The 21,099-nt window shown below is 41.1% G+C and overlaps 1 protein-coding gene across 5 annotated transcripts in view; it reads right to left on the reverse strand.

Moving 5' to 3' along the window:
* LOC122317360 overlaps positions 1–21,099 on the reverse strand; it is a 45,136-nt gene that overhangs the window by 22,880 nt on the left and 1,157 nt on the right. For 2 of the 5 annotated variants that reach the window (XM_043134407.1, XM_043134405.1), the window contains 7 exons: positions 14,232–14,333; positions 13,956–14,124; positions 13,690–13,788; positions 10,505–10,654; positions 9,895–9,934; positions 4,576–4,633; positions 4,370–4,452 (listed from right to left, as the gene is read on the reverse strand). In XM_043134407.1, coding sequence (XP_042990341.1) covers positions 4,370–4,452; positions 4,576–4,633; positions 9,895–9,934; positions 10,505–10,654; positions 13,690–13,788; positions 13,956–14,124; positions 14,232–14,333 — 701 coding nt within the window. The remainder of the gene's footprint in view (positions 1–4,369; positions 4,453–4,575; positions 4,634–9,894; positions 9,935–10,504; positions 10,655–13,689; positions 13,789–13,955; positions 14,125–14,231; positions 14,334–21,099) is intronic. The other 3 variants (XM_043134409.1, XM_043134408.1, XM_043134410.1) reach the window with 3 other exon arrangements.

The raw sequence follows: 21,099 nt of genomic DNA on the forward strand, positions 1-21,099 counted from the left end.
TAGATATGTCATGGGGAGTGTAGCAGTCTTACACCCCAAAGTATACGCCAGGTGTCTTAGACGCTGTACACCACCAACAGGCACCATCTCTGATTTGTCCAGATTCACCTTCAAGCCTGAAGCTACCTCAAAGCACAGTAGGAGTGCCTTCAGAACTCTAACTTGGAGTTGGTTCGCCTCACAGAAAATTAGTGTGTCATCTGCAAACAACAAATGGGAAATGTTAATACTACCCCTTCCTGGGGTTCCAATCAAGTAACCAGTCATATGCCCATTTGCAACCAGGACTGAGATCATTCTGCTCAAAGCCTCCATTACAATGACAAAGAGTAATGGTGACAACGGATCTCCCTGTCTTAGTCCCCGAGTGCTATTGAAAAAACCTGTAGGGCTTCCATTGACTAAGACTGAGAATTTCGCCGTAGAAATGCACCATCGGATCCAAGTACGCCATCTCTCCCCAAAACCACACTTCCCCAAAATGTCAATTAGAAAGTCCCAATTAACATGATCATACGCCTTCTCCATGTCTAGCTTACATATAATCCCTGGATGACCCGCTTTTAATCTACTGTCCAAGCATTCATTGGCGATGAGCACTGCATCTAGGATCTGTCTATCCTTTACAAATGCATTTTGAGGCTTTGAAATAATCTTTCCAACGATCTGACTAAGGCGATTTGCCAGTACCTTGGATAAAATCTTATAGACCCCATTGACTAAGCTAATGGGGCGAAACTCTTGTATGTCCTCCGCTCCCGCCCTTTTTGGTATTAAGGCTATAAATGTGGCATTTAAGCTTTTCTCAAACTTTCCAAACGAATAAAACTCCTGCAGCACCTCCATTAAGTCCTCCCTTAGGATCTCCCAACAAGTTTGGAAAAAACCCATCGAGTACCCATCTGGACCCGGAGCCTTGTCTTTCGCCATTTTCCGTACCACTTCTATCACCTCTGCCTCTTCAAACGGCCTCTCCAAACGATTAGAGTCCGAAGGTCCAATGGACTCGAAAGCCAACCCCTCTAGCTTAGGCCTCCACCCCACCTGCTCAGTAAGAAGCTGTTCATAAAAACTAACCACGTGATTGTTAATCGCTTGCACATCCCTGCACTCTGACCCATCAATCTTTAGCATATCGATGTTGTTGGATCGCCTGTGAGAATTGGCAACCCTGTGGAAAAACTTAGTGCTACGGTCACCTTCCTTCAGCCATAAGGCTCTAGACTTCTGCCTCCACGAGATCTCTTCCATTAGAATGATCCTCTCGAGCTCTACAACCAAAGCTAATTTTTGGGCTTGTTCCTCCTGATTCAACGGCCTTAACTCTTGAACCCTTTCTAACTCTTGTATCTCCCACTGTTTTGTTTTCTTGAGATCCTCGATATTACCAAAGGATTGCTTATTCCAAAGCTTTAGATCTTGTTTTAAAGCCTTTAACTTTCCAGCAAAAACAAAACTAGGAGTACCCTGAAATTGGTATGAAGACCACCACTGTCCGACCCTCTCCACAAAGCCTTCAGTTTGCAGCCACATGTTTTCGAACTTAAAATGTTGCTGCCTTCTTCGAATCCCCCCACCATCCAGCATGATGGGCCAATGATCCGAGCACAACCGAGGCAATCTCTTCTGCCACGCCTCTGGATAGTGAATTTCCCATTCCGGGGAGATTAGAAATCTATCTAACCTAGACCATGTCTGATTATTCGCCCATGTATATATGCCCCCCGCTAGTGGTAAGTCCACTAGATTCAACTCAGAAATGCATTCCGAGAAATTTGACATTGCTGGACGCAATCGTCTATTTCCAAAACTCTCGCTTGAGAATCTTGTAACATTAAAATCACCGCCTATGCACCAAGGAAGATCCCACCAGCTGTGTAATCCAGCTAGTTCATCCCATAGAAGTCTTCGGTCACTATCTGCGTTGGGTCCATAAACACCTGCAAAGGCCCACATAAACCCATCGATCACGCTCCTAAAAGAACATGCCACTGAGAACAACCCCACTGCCTCCTCCAATTTCTCCACCACCCGTCGATCCCACATCACCACCACTCCTCCCGATGCTCCTTTAGCTGCCAAATACACCCAATCGACATGAACACAGCCCCATATACTATGTATAATTTTTGTATTGACTATTTTCAATTTCGTTTCCTGTAGGCAAACAATATCCGGCTTCCAACCCCGCAGTAAGTTTCTTACTTGAAGCCGCTTACCGGCATCATTTAGACCCCGGACGTTCCACGATAGAATTTTTGGTTTCATTTATTGGAGTAAGCCAGCCCCTTCCCTTTTGACCTCTCCCTACTTGAGCTACCTTCCGAATTCATGGACCATGTTAGCCTATTGAGTTCCCGCTGTTTCTTGGACCCCGTTTTCCTCTGTTGTTGATGACCCACTTCAATGGCGGTGAGTAATGCCATAAATTGCTCTTCATAACCTTCACACTTTAGACCCACCATGTCCTTTATATCATTCACTGTTTGGAACACCCAATCTGAAACACTAGATGGATCCGGGTACATGCAGTTAAGAGGGATTGGATTTTGTATCCTAAAATCCTTCTGCCCCTCCAAGATCACTCCTCCAATCTCTGAACCCCCTTCCCCTTCATGCTCAATAATCCCCTGTAAAAGCCTTTGAGAACCCTCTTCATCGGACAGAAAAAGTTCACTGACCGAATCCTCTTCTTCTCCTCCTTCACTGTGTTCCACCATTACAGTAGCACAGATTACCCCTAGGGGACTTGCCGGACCTTCCCCTTCCTCCCCAAGCCCCGTCGGCCGGTTCTGCACAGACCCCCCAAGAGTACAACCACTCGGTGATGAGGGGAGAATCACCAGAGGCTCTATCGGCGTGGTCTGAGGCTCCATAAAATCTTCCCGGCTTTTCGTCGCCGTTGGATGATCCACCGGCATGTTCTGATGCTGTCGGGGTGGAGAAGGAACCACCGACGGTGTCGTCTCATTCCTCTGCCCAGAGCTCTGCTGCTGGTTGCTCTTCATATCAACGTTGAGAGCAACTTCTGGTAGCTTCTGGTGGTCGGACGGGGTCATCGGCGCCGTCTGTTGGACGACCGGCCGATTCTGTTGCCGGCGCGACGAAGATTCTGGTAGGAGTCCGTCTCCCGACCCATGACCCGGTGGGTTACCCGTGCCCATTCCTGCCGGGTCGAGATCTTCAGCTGGGGCCCGGGCCCAGCCCAGGGCCGGCCCACCTGAAACCCATTCCAGCCCTTCCCCTTATATCCTCTGACCTTCCTATGATCCATGGGCTTTGGCCCACGACCAGCCCAGCCCGCTCCCCCCTTCCAGCCTAAGCCCCCTCCTGCCCAACTTCTCTCTCTGCCCCTAAAACTCACCGTTTCCACACCTTCTTTAAAAGCCTCGACCAGCTTCCTCACCAAGGACACCTCCTCCTGCACCATCCTCAACTGCTCCTGCATATCGCGTACCAGAGACAAAAACTCCCTCACGTCTCTGCCACACTCTGTCTCCCTAGATTGAACACTATGGGCTCTATGCACAGTACCCCCTCCTGCACCAATTAAGCCCGCTTGCGTCCCCTCCTTCAGTAGAGCTTCTCTATAGGAAATTACCTTCTCACCCCCTCTCTTCAAAGCTTCACCAGGTTTGCCATGGCTGTTTTTCACCATCTGTAAACTCTCCCTCAGCACCTCTCGTAGTTTACTCCAGCCATTACTCCCTTCCTCTTCAGGGATGATAATGCAATAGTTTCTTCCCCCATCACCATACACCGCCACCTTAACAAAACGACCACGACTATTTGAGGACCTTTGCATGATAAAACTCCTGTAACCCTCCCTCCTAGATGAAAAGAACTCGTCTCTTTTATCTGTCACACAGCCCTCCAGAGCTCCACCTAGCCATTGCGCAGTCCCCAGTCCAAACAATAATTCTTGTTTAAAACTCCTTCCTCTCTCAGTAATGCGAATCAAACCACCCTCTCTCACAACTGAAAAAAGCTTAGAATCAATCACAAACTCCCGCCTGAAACCCATCCTATCCCCCGTCAACGTAAAAATCAAATCCAGACCAAAAAATCTTTATTCTAAACAAAAACCTAAAATTGTAAGCATGGAAGTTTCCTTCCTTTTAAAAAGATGCAATTTTCTTTGCACCTCATATTAAATCCTAATTTCCTATTTCATAGAACACAAATATATCATAGGATAGACTTACTCAGGAAAACGAACTACATTAGCATTCAATAGTTTCAACTTTTTTAAGGCAAGGACAAAGACTGCAAATGCAACACATCTTTTACCCAGTTATAACTTAAAGCCCGGAACGACCTACATTAGCATTCAATATATTCAAGTAATTTAAGCACAAAGTAGACTAACCGTGTCTGCATCTTCAGTTATTGTCCAGGCAAACTTTGCCATTGGATGCTTCTCATACAAAGGTCTCTTAATCTTATTGAGAGCTGTGAATCAATTGATATTTAGCCATTTCAAGAAGAGAAGCTACCTATTCCTATGCATCTGTAAATCAATAGGAATTTCAGGTGTTTCCTACAAGTAAAATGAAAACAAGAAAGTTTCCATACCAAGAACAGTTTCAGGAACATTTCCTGACTGGAGAACTTTTGTTTGCAAACTCTTGTTCTGTACAACAAAAAATGTCAGTGCCGATTTTGTCAATAAGATAAGTGCAGCAGAAAGTTTTTTGGCAAAAATTATCTGGCCACAAAGCACCTTAAACCTATCATACTAGTTAGAAGACATGTTTGTAATTAGTATAAGGGTGTGAGGGTATAAGGGTCACTTGTATGTAGGGTATATATATGTTTGTACACATTGAATAAAGTAAGTTCTTGTCCTATCTGTTTGTACATGGTATCCAAGCGATCCCTTTTGTCGGACAATGGTTCACGAATCTAAGTTCACTGTTGTTTGAACTCTGCGGAGTGTTTTCCGGTGTAGAATCCAAGCTCACTGTGTTTGCTGTCGTCTTCCGTACAGCTCTGTTACTCGTCAACCGCCCGTGGTGGTTTGGAGTGGTTTCTGGTGCGTTTCCGATGTCATCTCTGGTACTAGGCACCAGGGGTGAACTCGCCGGCAGTTTCTATGGTTACCGGGACTTGGTCTGCATCACCGGTCTAGGAATGTTTGATTGCATGTATAAGCTGCCCAATTCTTGAGTAGGGATAACCAAAAACCTGGATAGAATTTTATTCCAATTTAGAATAAAACTGTTTGGTAACACGGATAAATTAAAACTTGTTCTGGGTTAGAATAACCTAATCCGTGTTCTTAAGGGGTTGTAGCCCGATATCGAGAAAGACCCGATACAAGTCAATATTGGCCCGATTTCGGCTAATACAGGCCGGTTCCGGCCGATACAGACCAGTTCTGTACTGGTATATGCTTATTTCGACCAATACAGATCGGCACAGAGCCGAAATTGGGTTTTTCAAGGTGTTTTTATTTTTATTTTTTATTTTATTTTGTTGCACATATGGCAACTAAGTTTGAGTCACTGCCACTTACATCAAACTTTAATATGCCTATGACTTCATTGAAATTGGATGGGAAGAACTATATGTTATGGTCAAAATCTATTACAATATTTTTGAAAGGTAAGGGACTTTCTAGCCACTTGGTTAATCCAAAATCCGACTCAAATAACCCTATATTTGCTCAATGGGAGCAAGATGATGCTCAAATCTTGTTCTCAATGTTGACCAATATTGAGCCTAACATTTGCTCTAGTTTGATTCATTTTGACATTGCCCAAGAGGTGTGGAGCCATCTCAAACATATGTATTCAAGTGCTGGGAACACAACCCGCATTTATGAGCTATGTAAGTAGTTCTTTGGGTTGGAACAAGGTACTCTGAACTTGGATTATTCTCAAGTGATGGGCATATGTGAAGAACTCAAGATGTATCAGCCTATCACTTCTAATGTTTCACGTATGCTACAACAACGTGAAGGGTTTAACGTTGTTCGGTTTCTTGTTGGTTTAAAACCTGAATACAAGTCGGTGCGGTCTCAAATTTTGGCGAGTCCACAACTTCCTTTATTTCCTGATGTGTTTTCCTTACTTCAACATGTCATGTTATCTGGGCACGGATCTTAGTTGTCTTTTGATCCGATAAGTGAGAGATCCACTTTGGTTGCCTCTTATGTTGCTCTTGGTGGGCATGGAGACCGAGGTGGTAGAGGTGCATGTGGGGGACGTGATGCCAAAGGTAATCGTACTCAAGGTCAAAAGCCTCGTAAGTGCACCCATTATGATCGCACAAACCATTCAGTAAACTATTGTTGGGATCTACATGGTAGACCATCTAGGTCTGCTAATCAGGCCATATGCCAAGATGCTAAATCACAGTCAACGAGCTCCAACCTAGCTTCAGATATGATTAGTATATTGAATGATGAGTATGAACGGTTTTTGGGTCGCACAGGAGCTTCATCTTCCACAGCCACTCTTACCCACTCAGGTATAGCATCCGCATGTCTTGTCTCATCCACTCAAGGTTCATAGATCATTGATTTAGGAGCTAATGAACATCTGGCTGGTTTGTCTTTTGCCTTATCTAAGTTTAATATTGTACCATCTCTAAAAAGTGTCACTCTTGCTAATGGTTCCCTTATTAAAGTTACAGGTATTGGATCTACTAAGCTCGCTGACTCCATACCCTTGCCATCTGTCCTATATGCTCCTAGTTTTCCTTTTAGTTTGTTGTCTATTATTAAGATTACTCAAAATCTACAATATTCAGTGACCTTTTATCTCTCTTCATGTATTTTTTAGGATCTCCAAAAGGGGAACAAGATTGATACGGGACATGAAGCTGGTGGTCTATATTACCTTGATGTTCAACAGTCACCCACTCAAGCCCTTACATCTCCCTCATTATCTGCTTTTGAATGGCACTGTCACTTGGTCACCCCCTTTCTCTTTTGAAGTGTCAAGTTAGGAATTTGGAAAATGTGTCTCCCTTCTCTTGTGAAGTATGTCAACCTAGTAAACACCATCAAGTGTCTTTTGTATCTCGTATTGAGAAATGAGTATCGAGTTCTTTTGAATTAGTTCACTCTGAAATATGGGGACCAATCACCATTGAATCAAATAAGTTTCAGTATTTTGTTAAATTTGTTGATGACTACTCTCGTGTGACATGGTTGTTTTTTATGAAGGCCAGATCTGAACTTCTTTCCATATTCCAAGTGTTCTGGAAAGAAATTAAAACTCAATTTAACAAAAAGGTTCAAGTTTTGGGTTCTGATAATGTTAGAGAATATCTATCTAGTGCCTTTGCTACTTGTTTAAGTAACAAATGAATTGTTCATCAAACATCATGTTCATATACACCCCAACAGAATGGGGTGGCTAAACGCAAAAATCATCATTTGTTAAATGTAACCCGAGCATTTTTGCTACATATGCATGAACCTAAACGATTTTGGAGTGATGGTGTTCTTACTACTTGTCATCTTATTAATCGTATGCCTTCATCAGTTCTTGATGGTTCCTCTTCTTTCTTCATCTTGTTTCCATCATCTTCACAATTTTCTCTTCCACCAAAAATCTTCGGGTGTATTTGCTTTGTTCATAACCTTGGTCAAGTCTTTGATAAACTTGACCCCCGTTCTACCAAGTGTCTTTTTGTTGGTTTTTCCCAAACTCAAAAATAATATCGCTGCTATAGTCCTATTCTTAGACGCTACTTCACGAGTGCTGATGTTACATTCTTTGAGTCCATACCCTATTTTTCAAACACATCTTCAAGAGTTGAGTGTGATCCTTTACCATTACCTACTCTTACACTATCCCCCTTATACTCACCCAACCTTACCCAACCCTCCTCAGCCCCTTCCCCAGTTCCTTTACAGGTTTACTCGCGTCTCTTGCGGCTGCCGGCTCCCGTACCCCAACCAGTCGTGTCTCCATCTTCAGATCTTGAGTTGCCTAGTACTTCAAACTCTCCACCTATTGCTCTACGCAAAGTTAATCGTTCGTGTTACTCAGCATCCAATTAGTCAATTTGTTTCATATCATACTTCATCCCCTTCATTCTCATGTTTACATCTCAACTTTCAAAACTTTCTATTCCTAAGATAGTTCAAGATGCTTTATATGATCTGGGATGCAGTACAGCTTTGGAAAATGAAATGGATGCCCTTTACCATAACCGGACATGGGATCTTGTTCCACTACGACTTAGTATACAACTTGTTGGCTATAAATGGGTATATACTATTAAATTTCATCCTGAAGGTTTTGGGGAATGTTTGAAAGCCCGCTTGGTTGCAAATGGCTATACTCAAACCTATGGCATTGACTACAAAGAGACATTCTCCCCAGTTGCCAAAACCTCTTCTATTCAAGTGTTAATCTCTCTTGCTGCTAATTTAAATTGGCCCTTATTTCAGTTGAATGTTAAAAATGTATTTCTATATGGCGACTTGCATGAGGAAGTTTATATAGAGCAACAACCTGGGTTTGTTGCTTAGGGGGAATATCGAGGTGCTGCATGCAAGTTAAAAAATGCATTATATGGTTTGAAACAATCTTCTCAAGCATGGTTTGGAAGGTTCTCTGATGTTGTATTAACATTTGGTCTTCACAGATGCCGAACAGATCACTTGGTATTTCACTTACATAGTGATGCAGGTCACATTTTGTTGGTTGTATATGTGGATGACATTGTAATTACTGGGAATGACTCTGCTGGAATTACTAGACTAAAAAAGTTTTTACATGATCAGTTTCAGAAGAAAGACTTGGGGCAAACTTAAATATTTCTTTGTACTTGATCTTCTGGAAGAAACCGGTATGTTAGATGCACAACCTATTGACACCCCTATGGATCGTAAATTCTTAAAAGAGGAAGGAGAGTCGTTTGGAGATCCAGGTAAGTATCAAAGACTTGTTGAGAAATTGAATTATCTCACTATCATTAGACCAGACATCTCTTATGCAGTGAGTGTACTGAGTCAGTTTTTACAAATGCCTAGGGTCTCACATTAGGATGCTGTAATTCATATTTTTCGTTATCTTAAGCGAGCACTTGGCCTTAGAGTACCATATCAACCAAATAGACATCTTAGGGTTGAAGTCTTTTTAGATGCTGATTGGGAAGGATCCCCTTCAGATAGAATATCTACTGCTGGTACCTTTGTAGGAGGTGACTTGGTTACCTAGAAGAGAAAGAAACAAACAGTAGTAGCTCGGTCCAGTGCAGAAGCTGAATATAGGGCAATGACTCATACTACTAGTGAGCTGACATGGTTGCAACACTTTTTTCAAGAGATTGAGTTTCCAGCTCCTATCCCTCTCCAGTTATTTTGTGATAATCATGTTGTATTGCATATTGCCTCTAATCATGTATTCCATGAAAGAACGAAACATATAGAGATTGATTGTCACGTCATTCGAAATAAGATACTAAGTGGTGACATTGTTACACCTTTTGTGAAGTCTGCCGATCAACTCGCAGATGTGTTTACTAAATCTTTGTGTTGGAGTAGGTTAAAACTTATTTGTTTTAAGCTGGGTTTATATGATAAATATATGTGTATATATATATATGCCTTAGCTTGAGGGAGAGTGTTAGAAGACATGTTTGTAATTAGTATAAGTGTGTGACGGTATAAGGGTCACTTGTATGTAGGGTATATATATGTTTGTACATAGTGAATAAAGTAAGTTCTTGGTCCTATCTGTTTGTACAATACTAACCAAAGACAACATTTATATGTTAAATGAACAACGGAAAACCTGCAAATTAATATTTTGATAAGTAAAACCTGAAAATTAATATACACATTTTATCCGATCCAGATTAATATACATATTTGAGGAATCAAAAAGAAAATAAAATGCCAACAAAGAAAATAAAAAGAAAAGAAAGTACCGCTTTAAGAAAGTCTATTTCTGACTGAGATAAACCTCTCCTGCAACATATTAATGAAAAATGGGGGAAATTAAAAAAAAAACAAATGGACGATAACAATTAAGAACTAAATAAAGAAAGAATGAGACAGTATCCAAAACAGGAAACATTGATACAGAAACTGCCAGATTTTCAAAATGACATAAACAGGTCCCATTACCATACACATTAAGATGGAAAGAATGTAGGAATGTAAGATAATGCCAGAAGCTTACAAATTTAACATCAACATGTTTCATACAATCAGACAAATATACTAACTGGGTGGAGTTTGCAAAACAGATGGTCAGTGGTGAATTATCTGTTATTACGTTATTAGGGTGCAAGGGATTTACAGTTTATAGTGTAGTAGTTTAGGGTGATCGGGGAAATCATGGTGGTCATGCAGAGTTGGGGAGACAACGGGAGGCAGGGAGAGGGCATAAACTTGGTCTGGAAATCATGTCAACCCTCTTCCAGCGCTTTGGTATAATTTTCCTACAACCGCAGGAAAAAAAATCCATGGAATATTTTACTGAAAAAAAAAGGAGCCTATAAAAAAGAAAGGACAGAATCACAGTAAGATACCCACCGATATCCATATTTAGCCCTTTTCACATTGCGCTTAGGATTCAAAATGAAAATGTTATATGCATTTTCAAGTTGGAGATATTCAACAAGGCTAGTGAAAAGAACATCCATCATGTCCACATCAACTTGCCAAAGAGCACCCCCATCATCCCTGTAAGCAAGAGTGAACGAAATTACTAAACACATCCAAAAAAATAAAAGACCAACAAACAAGGTCAATATAAATCATGTAAGTTCAACTTTTAGTGTAGAAGAAATAGAGAACAAAAGGAAGAATTTACTCATAATAAATTATTCCAAGTGGAGTTTCTTACTTTACATGCTTGAGAGATGTGGCTTTGGTACGAAAAGGTGTACTTGGATCCATCATTGTATCTCTACGGCATGTTTCTCTATATTGGTGAATGGCACGCCAAAAGGCTTCTTTAAAAGTTCACGAGGATTGAGATAAGGTGACACTCTATCTCTGCTACTCTTTGGTTTTGTAATGGAAGCCTTCAGAGATTTCAGGTGTCATGGAGGGTGGGTTCATATCTGGATTCTTAGTAGGGGAGGCAACCATTGGCTCGCTCAACATATCTCATCTATTATTCACCAATGATACCTTAATTTTTTGTGGGGTCAGCCATGATCAAATTCGAGCGTTGAGAGCTCTCTTATTATGCTCTGAAGCTGTATCAAAATTGAAGGTGAACTTGGCCAAATCAAAAGTAGTGTCAATGGGAAATGTTCCTAATGTGGAGAGTATGGCTTCCATTTTGGGATGCAAAATATCTTAGCAACGTATGAAATATCTTGGCCTCCCATTGGCAACTACATTCAAATCGAAATCTATTTGGGATGAAGTTCTAGAAAAAAAATGGAGAGAAAATTAGCTAGTTCAAAGAGGATACATTTATCCAAAGGTGATAGGGTCACCTTAATCAAAAGTAATCTTTCCAATTTGCCAACTTATTTCCTCTCATTATTCCCGCTTCCCTCCAAGGTGGCTCATCGCATGGAAAAACTCCAACAAGACTTCTTACTGGGGGGATTAATGACGAGTTTAAATTTCACTTGGTGAAATGAGCCACAATATGCTCCCCCATCAAAGGAGGTTTGGGTATCCGAAACTTGAAATCCTTTAACAAGGCCTTGCTTGGTAAATGGTTATGGAAATATCACTATGAACGGGGGGCTTTGTGGAGAATCATCATCGAATTGAAGCATGGGGAACCGTGGGGAGGATGGTGTTCTAATGAGGTGAGAGGGCCTTATGGAGTGGGGTTGTGGAAGCATATAAGAAGAGGTTGGGATGCAGATGCAAGTAATATCCGCTTTATTGTGGGTAATGGAGCCAAGGTCAAATTTGGCATGATGTATGGTGCGGTTATAGGGCACTCAAGAAAACTTATCCACAAGTTTATGGTTTAGCAAGAATGAAAGAAGCATTGATTGCATACCTATTAATCATCTCCAATGGTATTTCCCAATAATATGTCACAGTTCTCAAAGATGCACAAGATTTGAAAATTGATGTTTTTTTGGCATTCTTTGACCATGTGTATTCCACTTGTCTGTTGGGGAGAGTTGAAGACGATTTTTGTGCCCCATCTAAGAAAGGGATATTCACAGTATGCTCTTTCTACCAAGCCATGTCCACGCACAACACAAATCCATTCCCATGGAAGAGCATTTGGAAGACAAAGGCACCTCTAAAGGCAGCATTTTTTTGTATGGACGGCTTCTTTCTCTAGACAATTTGAGGAAACGCCGAACCATAGTCATGGATTGTTGTTGTATATGCAAGAAGAGCAGAAAGTCTGTTGACCATCTACAATTTCAGTGTGAGATTGCCATGACTTTATGAAATAAAGTCTTTGCTCAGTTGGGACTAGCATGGGTGATGCCGAAAAGGGTAAGCGACCTCTTAGCTTTTTGGAGAGGCATTCGGGGCAACTTTCAAATTGCATCAATATGGAAGATGGTCCCAACACGCCAATGGTGGTGTATTTGGAGGGAGAGGAATGCAAGAAATTTTGAAGATCGAGAGCGGTCAATGGATGAGCTTAGCAACATTTCACTACTTTACTACATTAGTTGATTGTAATCGATTTTCATGGCATGACCTTCCATGAATTCCTTGTATCACTAAACTAGCACACTTAGGCGTTGCTCTTGTATATGTCCCGTATACTTGTGCTCTTGCCAACTCTTTTGATCAATATAAATTTGTTTGCCGATCAAAAATAAATAAATTATTCCATATAATCCTAGAAAATAGTTTACAAAAACCAGCCACACTAATTGTGTCCAAACTCAAAACAACTAAGGTTGAAACAGCAGATATGAAACTTCTAAATATCTAATATGAAATGCCAGAAACTTATAATACAAAGACACTATGAGCTTCATAATATAAAACAACAGGAATGGAATGTCAAGACCTAAAGCAATAAGGTTACCACGGGGCCAGCCAAACAGAACATGTAAACACAATCTAGTAGAAAATGTTAAGAGCAAAACCCATAGAATAAAAAGAGCAAGGTACTAACCTTAATTCACCAAATATACTGTACATGAAAAAATGGCCATCCAAACAAAGGAATTCCAATAACCTCAAACGATCTACTTTTTATTTTTTATTGGCACCCGATGTCCAGGAACAACATCCCTACTAATCCCGGGAGTGCATAGGCTCTCGGCAAGGAGTTTGCCGCAAGTGCACCTCAGGTGATTCAAAGGAAAAATCCCTCAATTCAATAACCCATAGAGATTGCTTGCACCCAAGGGGATTTGGACCTTAGACCTAGGGGGACCATACCCGCAAGTCCAAGACCTTTACCACTTGAGCCAACCCCTAGTGGTTTCAAATGATCTACTTATAACAATATTGATAAAAAAAACCCCAACATTAAAATCAATAGTCTTTCAGTATTCACCTAGTAACATTTACTTTACTGCAACCATTACCCTGGGAGATCACCTTAACTTGATACAAATATGCTTCAAATCATTCCTATTAGAAATGAGAATATTGGAGTTATAGAACTGTAAGGAGTGACAACATCGGTACATCTAATGGCACACCTAATAGTGAAGCCACAATTTCCAGCAAAGTGAAGATAATAAGAATCTGGCCCACATGTTGAAAGAAGCACCTCAATGATTTTCTAATATAGTGATGATACCTACCAAAATGATTACCTGTTACCAGAAACATCATCTTCACGGCCAAACACATTGATAGCATGCTCAAAAATAGAGGTAACCTTTTCGCCCATTTGTATCGCATGAACAGAAAAACTGCACAGATAAATTCATCATTATACTTATAAAAAAAACCATCATTATAATGGTGGTAATATTGGTTGTTTTATGATCTCCTTTGAAGCAGGACACTATTAACTTGAAATAGTCCTAAGTTCACATTAAATGATGAAGATATAGACAAAAATATAAAAAAGCATTACTTGTAATTTATGTGGCTGACAATAGGAAGATGGTGATGTTGCACTTTATCTACATTAATTTTGTAGAATGGGGTCAGAACTTCTCCAATTTGCGGAACTCGTGTATGTTCAAAGATGTGATCAATTTTTGTGAACCACCGCTCAAGTTCTTCCGGGTGAAGCTTGAATTCTAAAGAAAAGCGACATATAGACACGATTAATGAACCCATCACACAACAATTCCAAAGAACATAAATTTCAGCATATGAAAAAAACAAGAAACAGTAATTTATGTACCTTGGTTGCCCTTCCCTTCAAATCCAATAAAAATGAAATTCACAGGGACTGGAAGATATATGGAATCAACTTCAAAAAGCTTTAGATAATTCGCAATGTTACCTGAAATACAGGTAAAGAAGATATAGTAATAGTTCAGTACTTATCACTTTCCAATTAATGCAAGTGACATAGCTTTGTAGAAATAAAGTAGACATAATTAGAAAACTACAATCTATGGGTACAAAGACTTATTCAACAATGGGCACAGCAAATTAATATCCTCTGAAGGGCATGTTATATTTCTAACTATCCCAAGTTATGGTACCTTCCCATCAATAAAGCATTTCTAACTACCTCTGAAATTGACGCATGGACCTTAAACAATGATTTACAAAAAATGACCATTTTGTCCTCTAAAAGGCATTGTGAGTTGAAACTCTTAACTTGTTGCATTAATTATGACACTAGATGGAGAAGATCAGGTAGGTGTAAAGAAAATGAAAAGCACTCAACCCGCTCTATATGAAGCCAAGAATACTATCATGGAAGGTCAAAGGCTGAACAAGCAAGATAAAAAATTGGATTCAGGAATTCACTTGGTGTGGAAGATTGATATTGTGCGCCTTCAAGAAACTAAATGGGAACTTGTAAAAAGGGCTTATTTGAGGAGTCTATGGGAATGCTGGTGCATGGATTGGTGTAAAATGGGATCAATGGGAGATTTTGGAAGTATTTTGCTAATGTCGTATGTGTAGGAGGTATAAGGAAACTACCAATCACTTGTTACTAATGGAAAGCAGCACTATGTAGGGCCTTAACTATGGAAGTTTTGAGGAAACGACACTAATGGTGATGGATTGGTGTAGCATGTGTAAGAGGTAAGAGAGAGCTAGCAATCACTTGTTACTTCATTGTGAAGTGGCTAGGGCCTTACAAGTCACAGTTTACTCTTGTTGGAACTGTATGGATGATGCCCAACAAGTGGTGAAGTTGTTGGCTGCTTGGGGAGGTAAACCAGGTGGTAAATTCAATATCTTATGTACGAAGGACAGTTACTTTGTGCTTTATGTGGAGCATATGCAAGGAAAGAAATGCCCACAATATCTTTTTGATCGGTAAACAAGATTTTATTGATCATAAGGATAGGAAAGAGCCCAAGTACACATGACATATACAAGAGCAATGCTTAAGCGTGATGTTCTAGTGATACAAGAAATTGATGAATGTTTTTTTTTTTTTGATCAGTAAACGATAGTATTAATAATAATAGGCATAGCCTAAGTACACAAGAAGGTATACAAGCGGTAAAACCTATCTAGGTGGCTATAGTAGTTACCAGAAACTCGTGTACTTTAGGCCATTAAAGTCTATAGCTAGAGACCATAGAAATAAAGTGCTGAACAAATAGATACAAAGCTCCTCAGTTGTCCTCTCCTTATCTTCAAATGTTCGTTCATTTCGCTCTTGCCAAATGCACCATACAATACAGATAGGTACCATCTTCCACATAGCTTTGACATGTAAATCTCCTCCCGGCATCGCCCAACTGGCTAATAGTTCAAGTACTGACTTCGGCATCACCCAATTTAACCCTACTCGACGGAATACTTCACACCACAAGGCTCTCGCTGTCTCACAATGTAGCAGGAGATGGTTCACTGACTCACCATCTTTCTTACACATACAGCACCAATCAGTAATGATTACCCGCCTCTTCCGCAAATTATCAGTAGTCAGAATCTTGCCCAGAGCTACTGTCCAAACGAAGAAAAGTATTTTGGGTGGCGCTTTATTCCTCCACAATCTTTTCCATGGAAACGAAACATTCGGTATAGCTGTAAGGGCCTTGTAATAAGAGCAAACCGAGAAAATACCCTTACCCGTATGTTTCCACCACAATTTGTCTTCATGCAATCTGTTCGACTTCATAGAGTACACTCGGTTGAAAAAATCAGTGAAATTGTTTACTTCCCAATCATGTGCTGCTCTACAAAAAGTGATGTTCCAGTGAACTTGATCCCCCGAGTGAACCAACAGGTCAGCGACCGAAGCTTCTTGATCCCAGGCCACTAAACATACACATGGAAAAGTGTCCTTCAGTGCCTCTTCCCCACACCAAATGTCCCTCCAAAAACTTACACATGTGCCCTCCCCCACCAAAAGTTTAGTATTATTGGCAAACATCCTCCACCCTCTTCTTATTTGCTTCCAAATCCCCACTCCATATGATCCATTCCCCTCTCTAGTACACCATCCCCCCCAAAGGTTGCCATATTTACTATGAACTACTTTCCATAGTGCTTCCAGCTCCATATTATATCTCCAAAACCATTTCCCTAGGAGAGCCCGATTGAAAATTCTCAGATTCTTTATCCCCAACCCTCCTGAAGAAATTGGTCTGCAAACCGTATCCCAGTTGATTAGATGAAACTTGAATTCATCCCCCAAACCACTCCAAAGAAAATCACGGTACAATTTTTCAATCCGTGCTGCCACAGAAGCTGGAATTGTAAAAAGAGACAGAAAATAAGTGGGTAAGTTAGAAAGAGTACTCTTTATTAGGGTCACTCGGCCTCCCTTCGACAAGTACAGTCTCTTCCATCCAGCCAATCTTCTCTCTATTTTTTCAATAACTGTATCCCAGATAGCTATGGCTCTTGAAGCCGCCCCCAAAGGTAAACCCAGATAAGTCATAGGAAGAGCGGTGACCTTACACCCCAATGTGTTAGCCAACTGTCGAGATCTACTAACATTCCCAATTGGAACTAATTCTGATTTATCAAAATTTACTCTCAAACCTGATGCTGCTTCAAAGCATAATAGTAGCGCTTTCAGAGTCCTAAGTTGTTCTTGTTCAGCCTCACAGAAAATCAGCGTGTCAAAGAAATTGATGAATGTTCATGCCACTATTTTTTTTTTTTTAATTTTTATAATTAAGAATGCTCGTGCCACTAAAATCAATTACAATCAATCAACGGAACAAAGTGTTAAAAAAGAAAGTTCTAAGATCATCCATTGACCGCTCATAGTATTCAAAGCTTCTCCCGTTCCTCTCCCTTCAAAGACACCACCATAGGCAGATTGAAACCATCTTCCAAATTGCGGCAATCTATGAAGTGCCTTGAAGGCCTCTCCACAAAGCTAGGAGATCAATCACCCTTCTTGGCATCACCCAAGCTACACCCACCCTAGCAAGTCATTCAACACGGTTGTGCCAATCTCACAATCTATTAGTAGATAGTCAACGTACTCTCCTCCATGACTATGATTCAAAATTTCCTTAAGTTGTCTATAGTGAAAATCTTACCCATGGAAGTCGTCCATACAAAAAATGTTGCTTTTAATAGGCCTTTGGGTTCCAAATACTTCCACGGGAATTGATTTGCATTTTACGTATTCAAGGATTGGTAGAAGGAGCAGAAGGTGAACTTCCCTTTCGTAGAAGGGCCCAAATATAAGGAAATACAAAAGATCATTTTATCTTTCCTCTTTTGTGGTGGTAGGAGGAGGGACAAGAGTAGGTAGTTCCTACACGTGTTAGTTCTAACATAGTACCGGCAAATAGCTATCAGCTTTGACCCTTGAAAAACTCCCAGGCCTAATGACTAGGATAAGCTAACTACATAACCATCTTGCTAGAGGCATGATCTAACATTTCTTTTACAGGGGGTACAACGACTTGGTCCAGCAATCAATCATGGTCTCGATTGGACCGTTTCCTAATTTCACCAGAATGGGAAAGCCATTTTCCGGATGTATGGCAAAAGTGTATGCCTCGTATTGGCTCGGATCATTGGCCTATTATGCTTGATTGTGGAGGTATTCGGAAAGGGCAGCGGCCGTTCAAATTTGAGAATATGTGGTTGAAAGCGGACGGCTTCATGGATAAGGTCAAACAATGGTGGTCTTCTTATCAGTTCCAAGGTACTCCTAGCTTCATCTTTGTGGGTAAATTGAAAGCTCTTAAACGAGATCTAAAAGCTTGGAATGTGGAGACCTTTGACAACGTTGGGGAATGTAAAAAAATAAAGATGGTGGAGCTTCAGGAGATTGAGAGGAGGCAAGAGCTACAACCACTTTCCCAGCAAGAACAGGTCCGGAAGTCCGGGCTGGGGGCGGAGATTGAGAGACTGTTATTACTAGAAGAAATGTATTGGCGTCAAAAGTCCAGGGCATTATGGTTGCGGGAAGGGGATCGAAGCACGAGCCTTTTCCATAGAGTCGCAAATGCACATCGAAGAAATAATAATATTGAGATGCTGAAGGTAGATGGGGTGGAGTGCAGAGACGAGCAGGTAATTCACAATCATGTTATTGATTTCTATGAGAACTTACTAACGGAGCAGGTAGGATGGAGGCCGCCACTGAATGGGATGTCCTTTGACTCCATCGGACCGGGTGACGTGGAGCGGTTGGAAAGGGAGTTTGATGAATTAGAGGTACATGGAGTAGTACGGAAAATGGCTAAGGAAAATGCGCTTAGACTAGACAGATTCTCTATGGACTTTTTTCAGGATTGTTGGGAAGTGATAAAGGAGGACCTCATACAAGTGTTCCAGGAATTTTTCAAGGCTGGAAAATTTGAAAAAAGCCTCAATAGTACTTTCTTTGCTTTGATTCCTAAAAAGACCGGGGCTATTAGTTTGGTAAATAGGGTGTACAACAAGATCATATCCAAAGTCCTAGCGACCAGATTAAGTGAGGTGATGGGGAAGATTATTACACAACCCCAAAATGCTTTCGTCAAGGGAAGACAGATACTAGACGTGGTGTTAATTGCTAATGAATGCCTTGATAGTAGATTAAAAGCCGGGAACACAGGGATCATGTGTAAACTTGACATGGAAAAAACTTATGATCATGTTAACTGGGATTTCCTACTTCATATGCTTAGGAGATGCGGTTTTGAGGATAGATGGAGAAAGTGGATCCGTTGGTGTATTTCTTCGGCAAAGTTCTCGGTGTTAGTAAATGGAGCTTTAGTGGGCTTTTTTCAGAGTACACGTGGACTGAGACAAGGGGCCCTGTTATCACCATTGTTGTTTGTTATTGTTATGGAGGCTTTAAGCAGAATGCTCTCGGCATTGGTTGATAATGGCCACCTAGCTGGTTTTTCGATTGGATCCCCAGATAGGGGTAACATAGTTATCTCTCATTTACTGTTTGTAGATGACACCCTAATTATGTGCGAAGCTAAGCAAGACCAGATGCGAGTTTTGAAGGCCTTACTTTTCTGTTTTGAGGCAGTATCCGGCTTGAAGGTAAATCTGGAAAAATCTGAATTGGTGCCAATTGGGGCAGTTCCCAATGTTCGACAGTTAGTGAGAACCCTGGGTTGCAAGATCACCTCATTCCCTTTGATCTACTTGGGACTCCCGTTAGGGAGTGCCTCGAGGGCCCTTTCGGTTTGGGATACAGTGATTGAGAAATTCGAGCGACGTTTGGCAAGATGGAAGAGAATGTATTTGTCGAAAGGTGGAAGAGTTACGTTGATTAAAAGTACACTCTCTAATTTACCCACTTATTTTTTATCTCTCTTTCCCATATCAGCAAGTGTGGCCGCCCGCGTTGAGGAGCTCCAGCGAGATTTCCTGTGGGGGGGTTTGGGGGATGAGTTTAAGTTTCACCTGGTTAAGTGGGAGCATGTTTGCTATCCTATTTCGGGGGGAGGTTTGGGAGTCAGAAAACTAAGGGATTTTAATCGTGCCTTGCTAGGCAAATGGTTATGGAGATTTTCCAAGGAATCGAAATCTCTGTGGAAATTGTTGATTGAGAAGAAATATGGGGGCCTATGGGGGGATTGGTGTACCAGCGAGGTGCGAGAGGCATATGGAGTTGGTTTATGGAAGCACATAAGAAGAGGGTGAGGGGCGTTTTGTCGCTTCACTAAATTCCATTTGGGTACGGGCTCTAGAATAAAATTTTGGAGCAATGTCTGGTGTGGAGATAGGGCCTTGAAAGTTTTGGTCCCTTTGCTCTTCTAGTTGGCAAATGCCAAGGATGTCTCGATAGCGGAAGTCATGGAGGCAGTGGAGGGACAACTATTTTGGAACGTCAATTTTAGCAGGAGGGCACAAGATTGGGAAATGAGCAATTTCGCAGACTTTTACAGCCTTGTCTACTCCGTTAGGCCAAACAGACAACAAGAGGATGCTCTATGGTGGTCCCCTGCATGTAAAGGTATTTTTACTTTGCGATCTTTTTATAAGACTCTCACCCAAGAGCCTATTATTCAGTTTCCCTGGAGAAAGATATGGCATCACAAGGACCCTCCCAAAGTGTCATTTTTTGTCTGGACAACCTCCTTAGGTAAGATACTGACCACCAACAATTTGAGGAAAATGAGGATTATTATCGCGGACTGGTGTTGCATGTGCAAAGGAGCCGGTGAGTCAGTGGAGCACCTTCTCTTGCATTGTGATATAGCAAGGAGTCTCTGGAATGAAGTCTTTGGACAACTGGATATGGCTTGGGTCATGCCAAAAACCGTGGAGGCAGCCTTGGCTTTTTGGGCAACCTTGAGAGGTCGGCAACCTATTAAAGCTATATGGAAGATGATCCCTCTTTGTATTATGTGGTGTTTATGGCAGGAGCCCAACGAAAGGACTTTTGAAGACCAGGCGAGATCGTTGGAGGAGCTTAAAGCTTTATTTTTTAGAACTTTATGTAGTTGGGCTATTGCTGTTGACTTCGATGGCATGGCCCTTCAAGAGTTCCTTGTCTCTATTGTGCTTACCTAGTTAGGGCATCTTGCCTATTTGTAATACTGGCTTTTGCCATCCGTCTTTGATTAATAAAATTTGTTTATTCATCAAAAAAAGATAGGTTGACAGCGAATGATAGGTAAATTATTACATGCATCGCAAACTCAAACAAAGGCTAATAA

This window comes from Carya illinoinensis, chromosome 7, assembly GCF_018687715.1.
Source record: "Carya illinoinensis cultivar Pawnee chromosome 7, C.illinoinensisPawnee_v1, whole genome shotgun sequence".
In the NCBI taxonomy this organism is placed as follows: domain Eukaryota; kingdom Viridiplantae; phylum Streptophyta; class Magnoliopsida; order Fagales; family Juglandaceae; genus Carya; species Carya illinoinensis.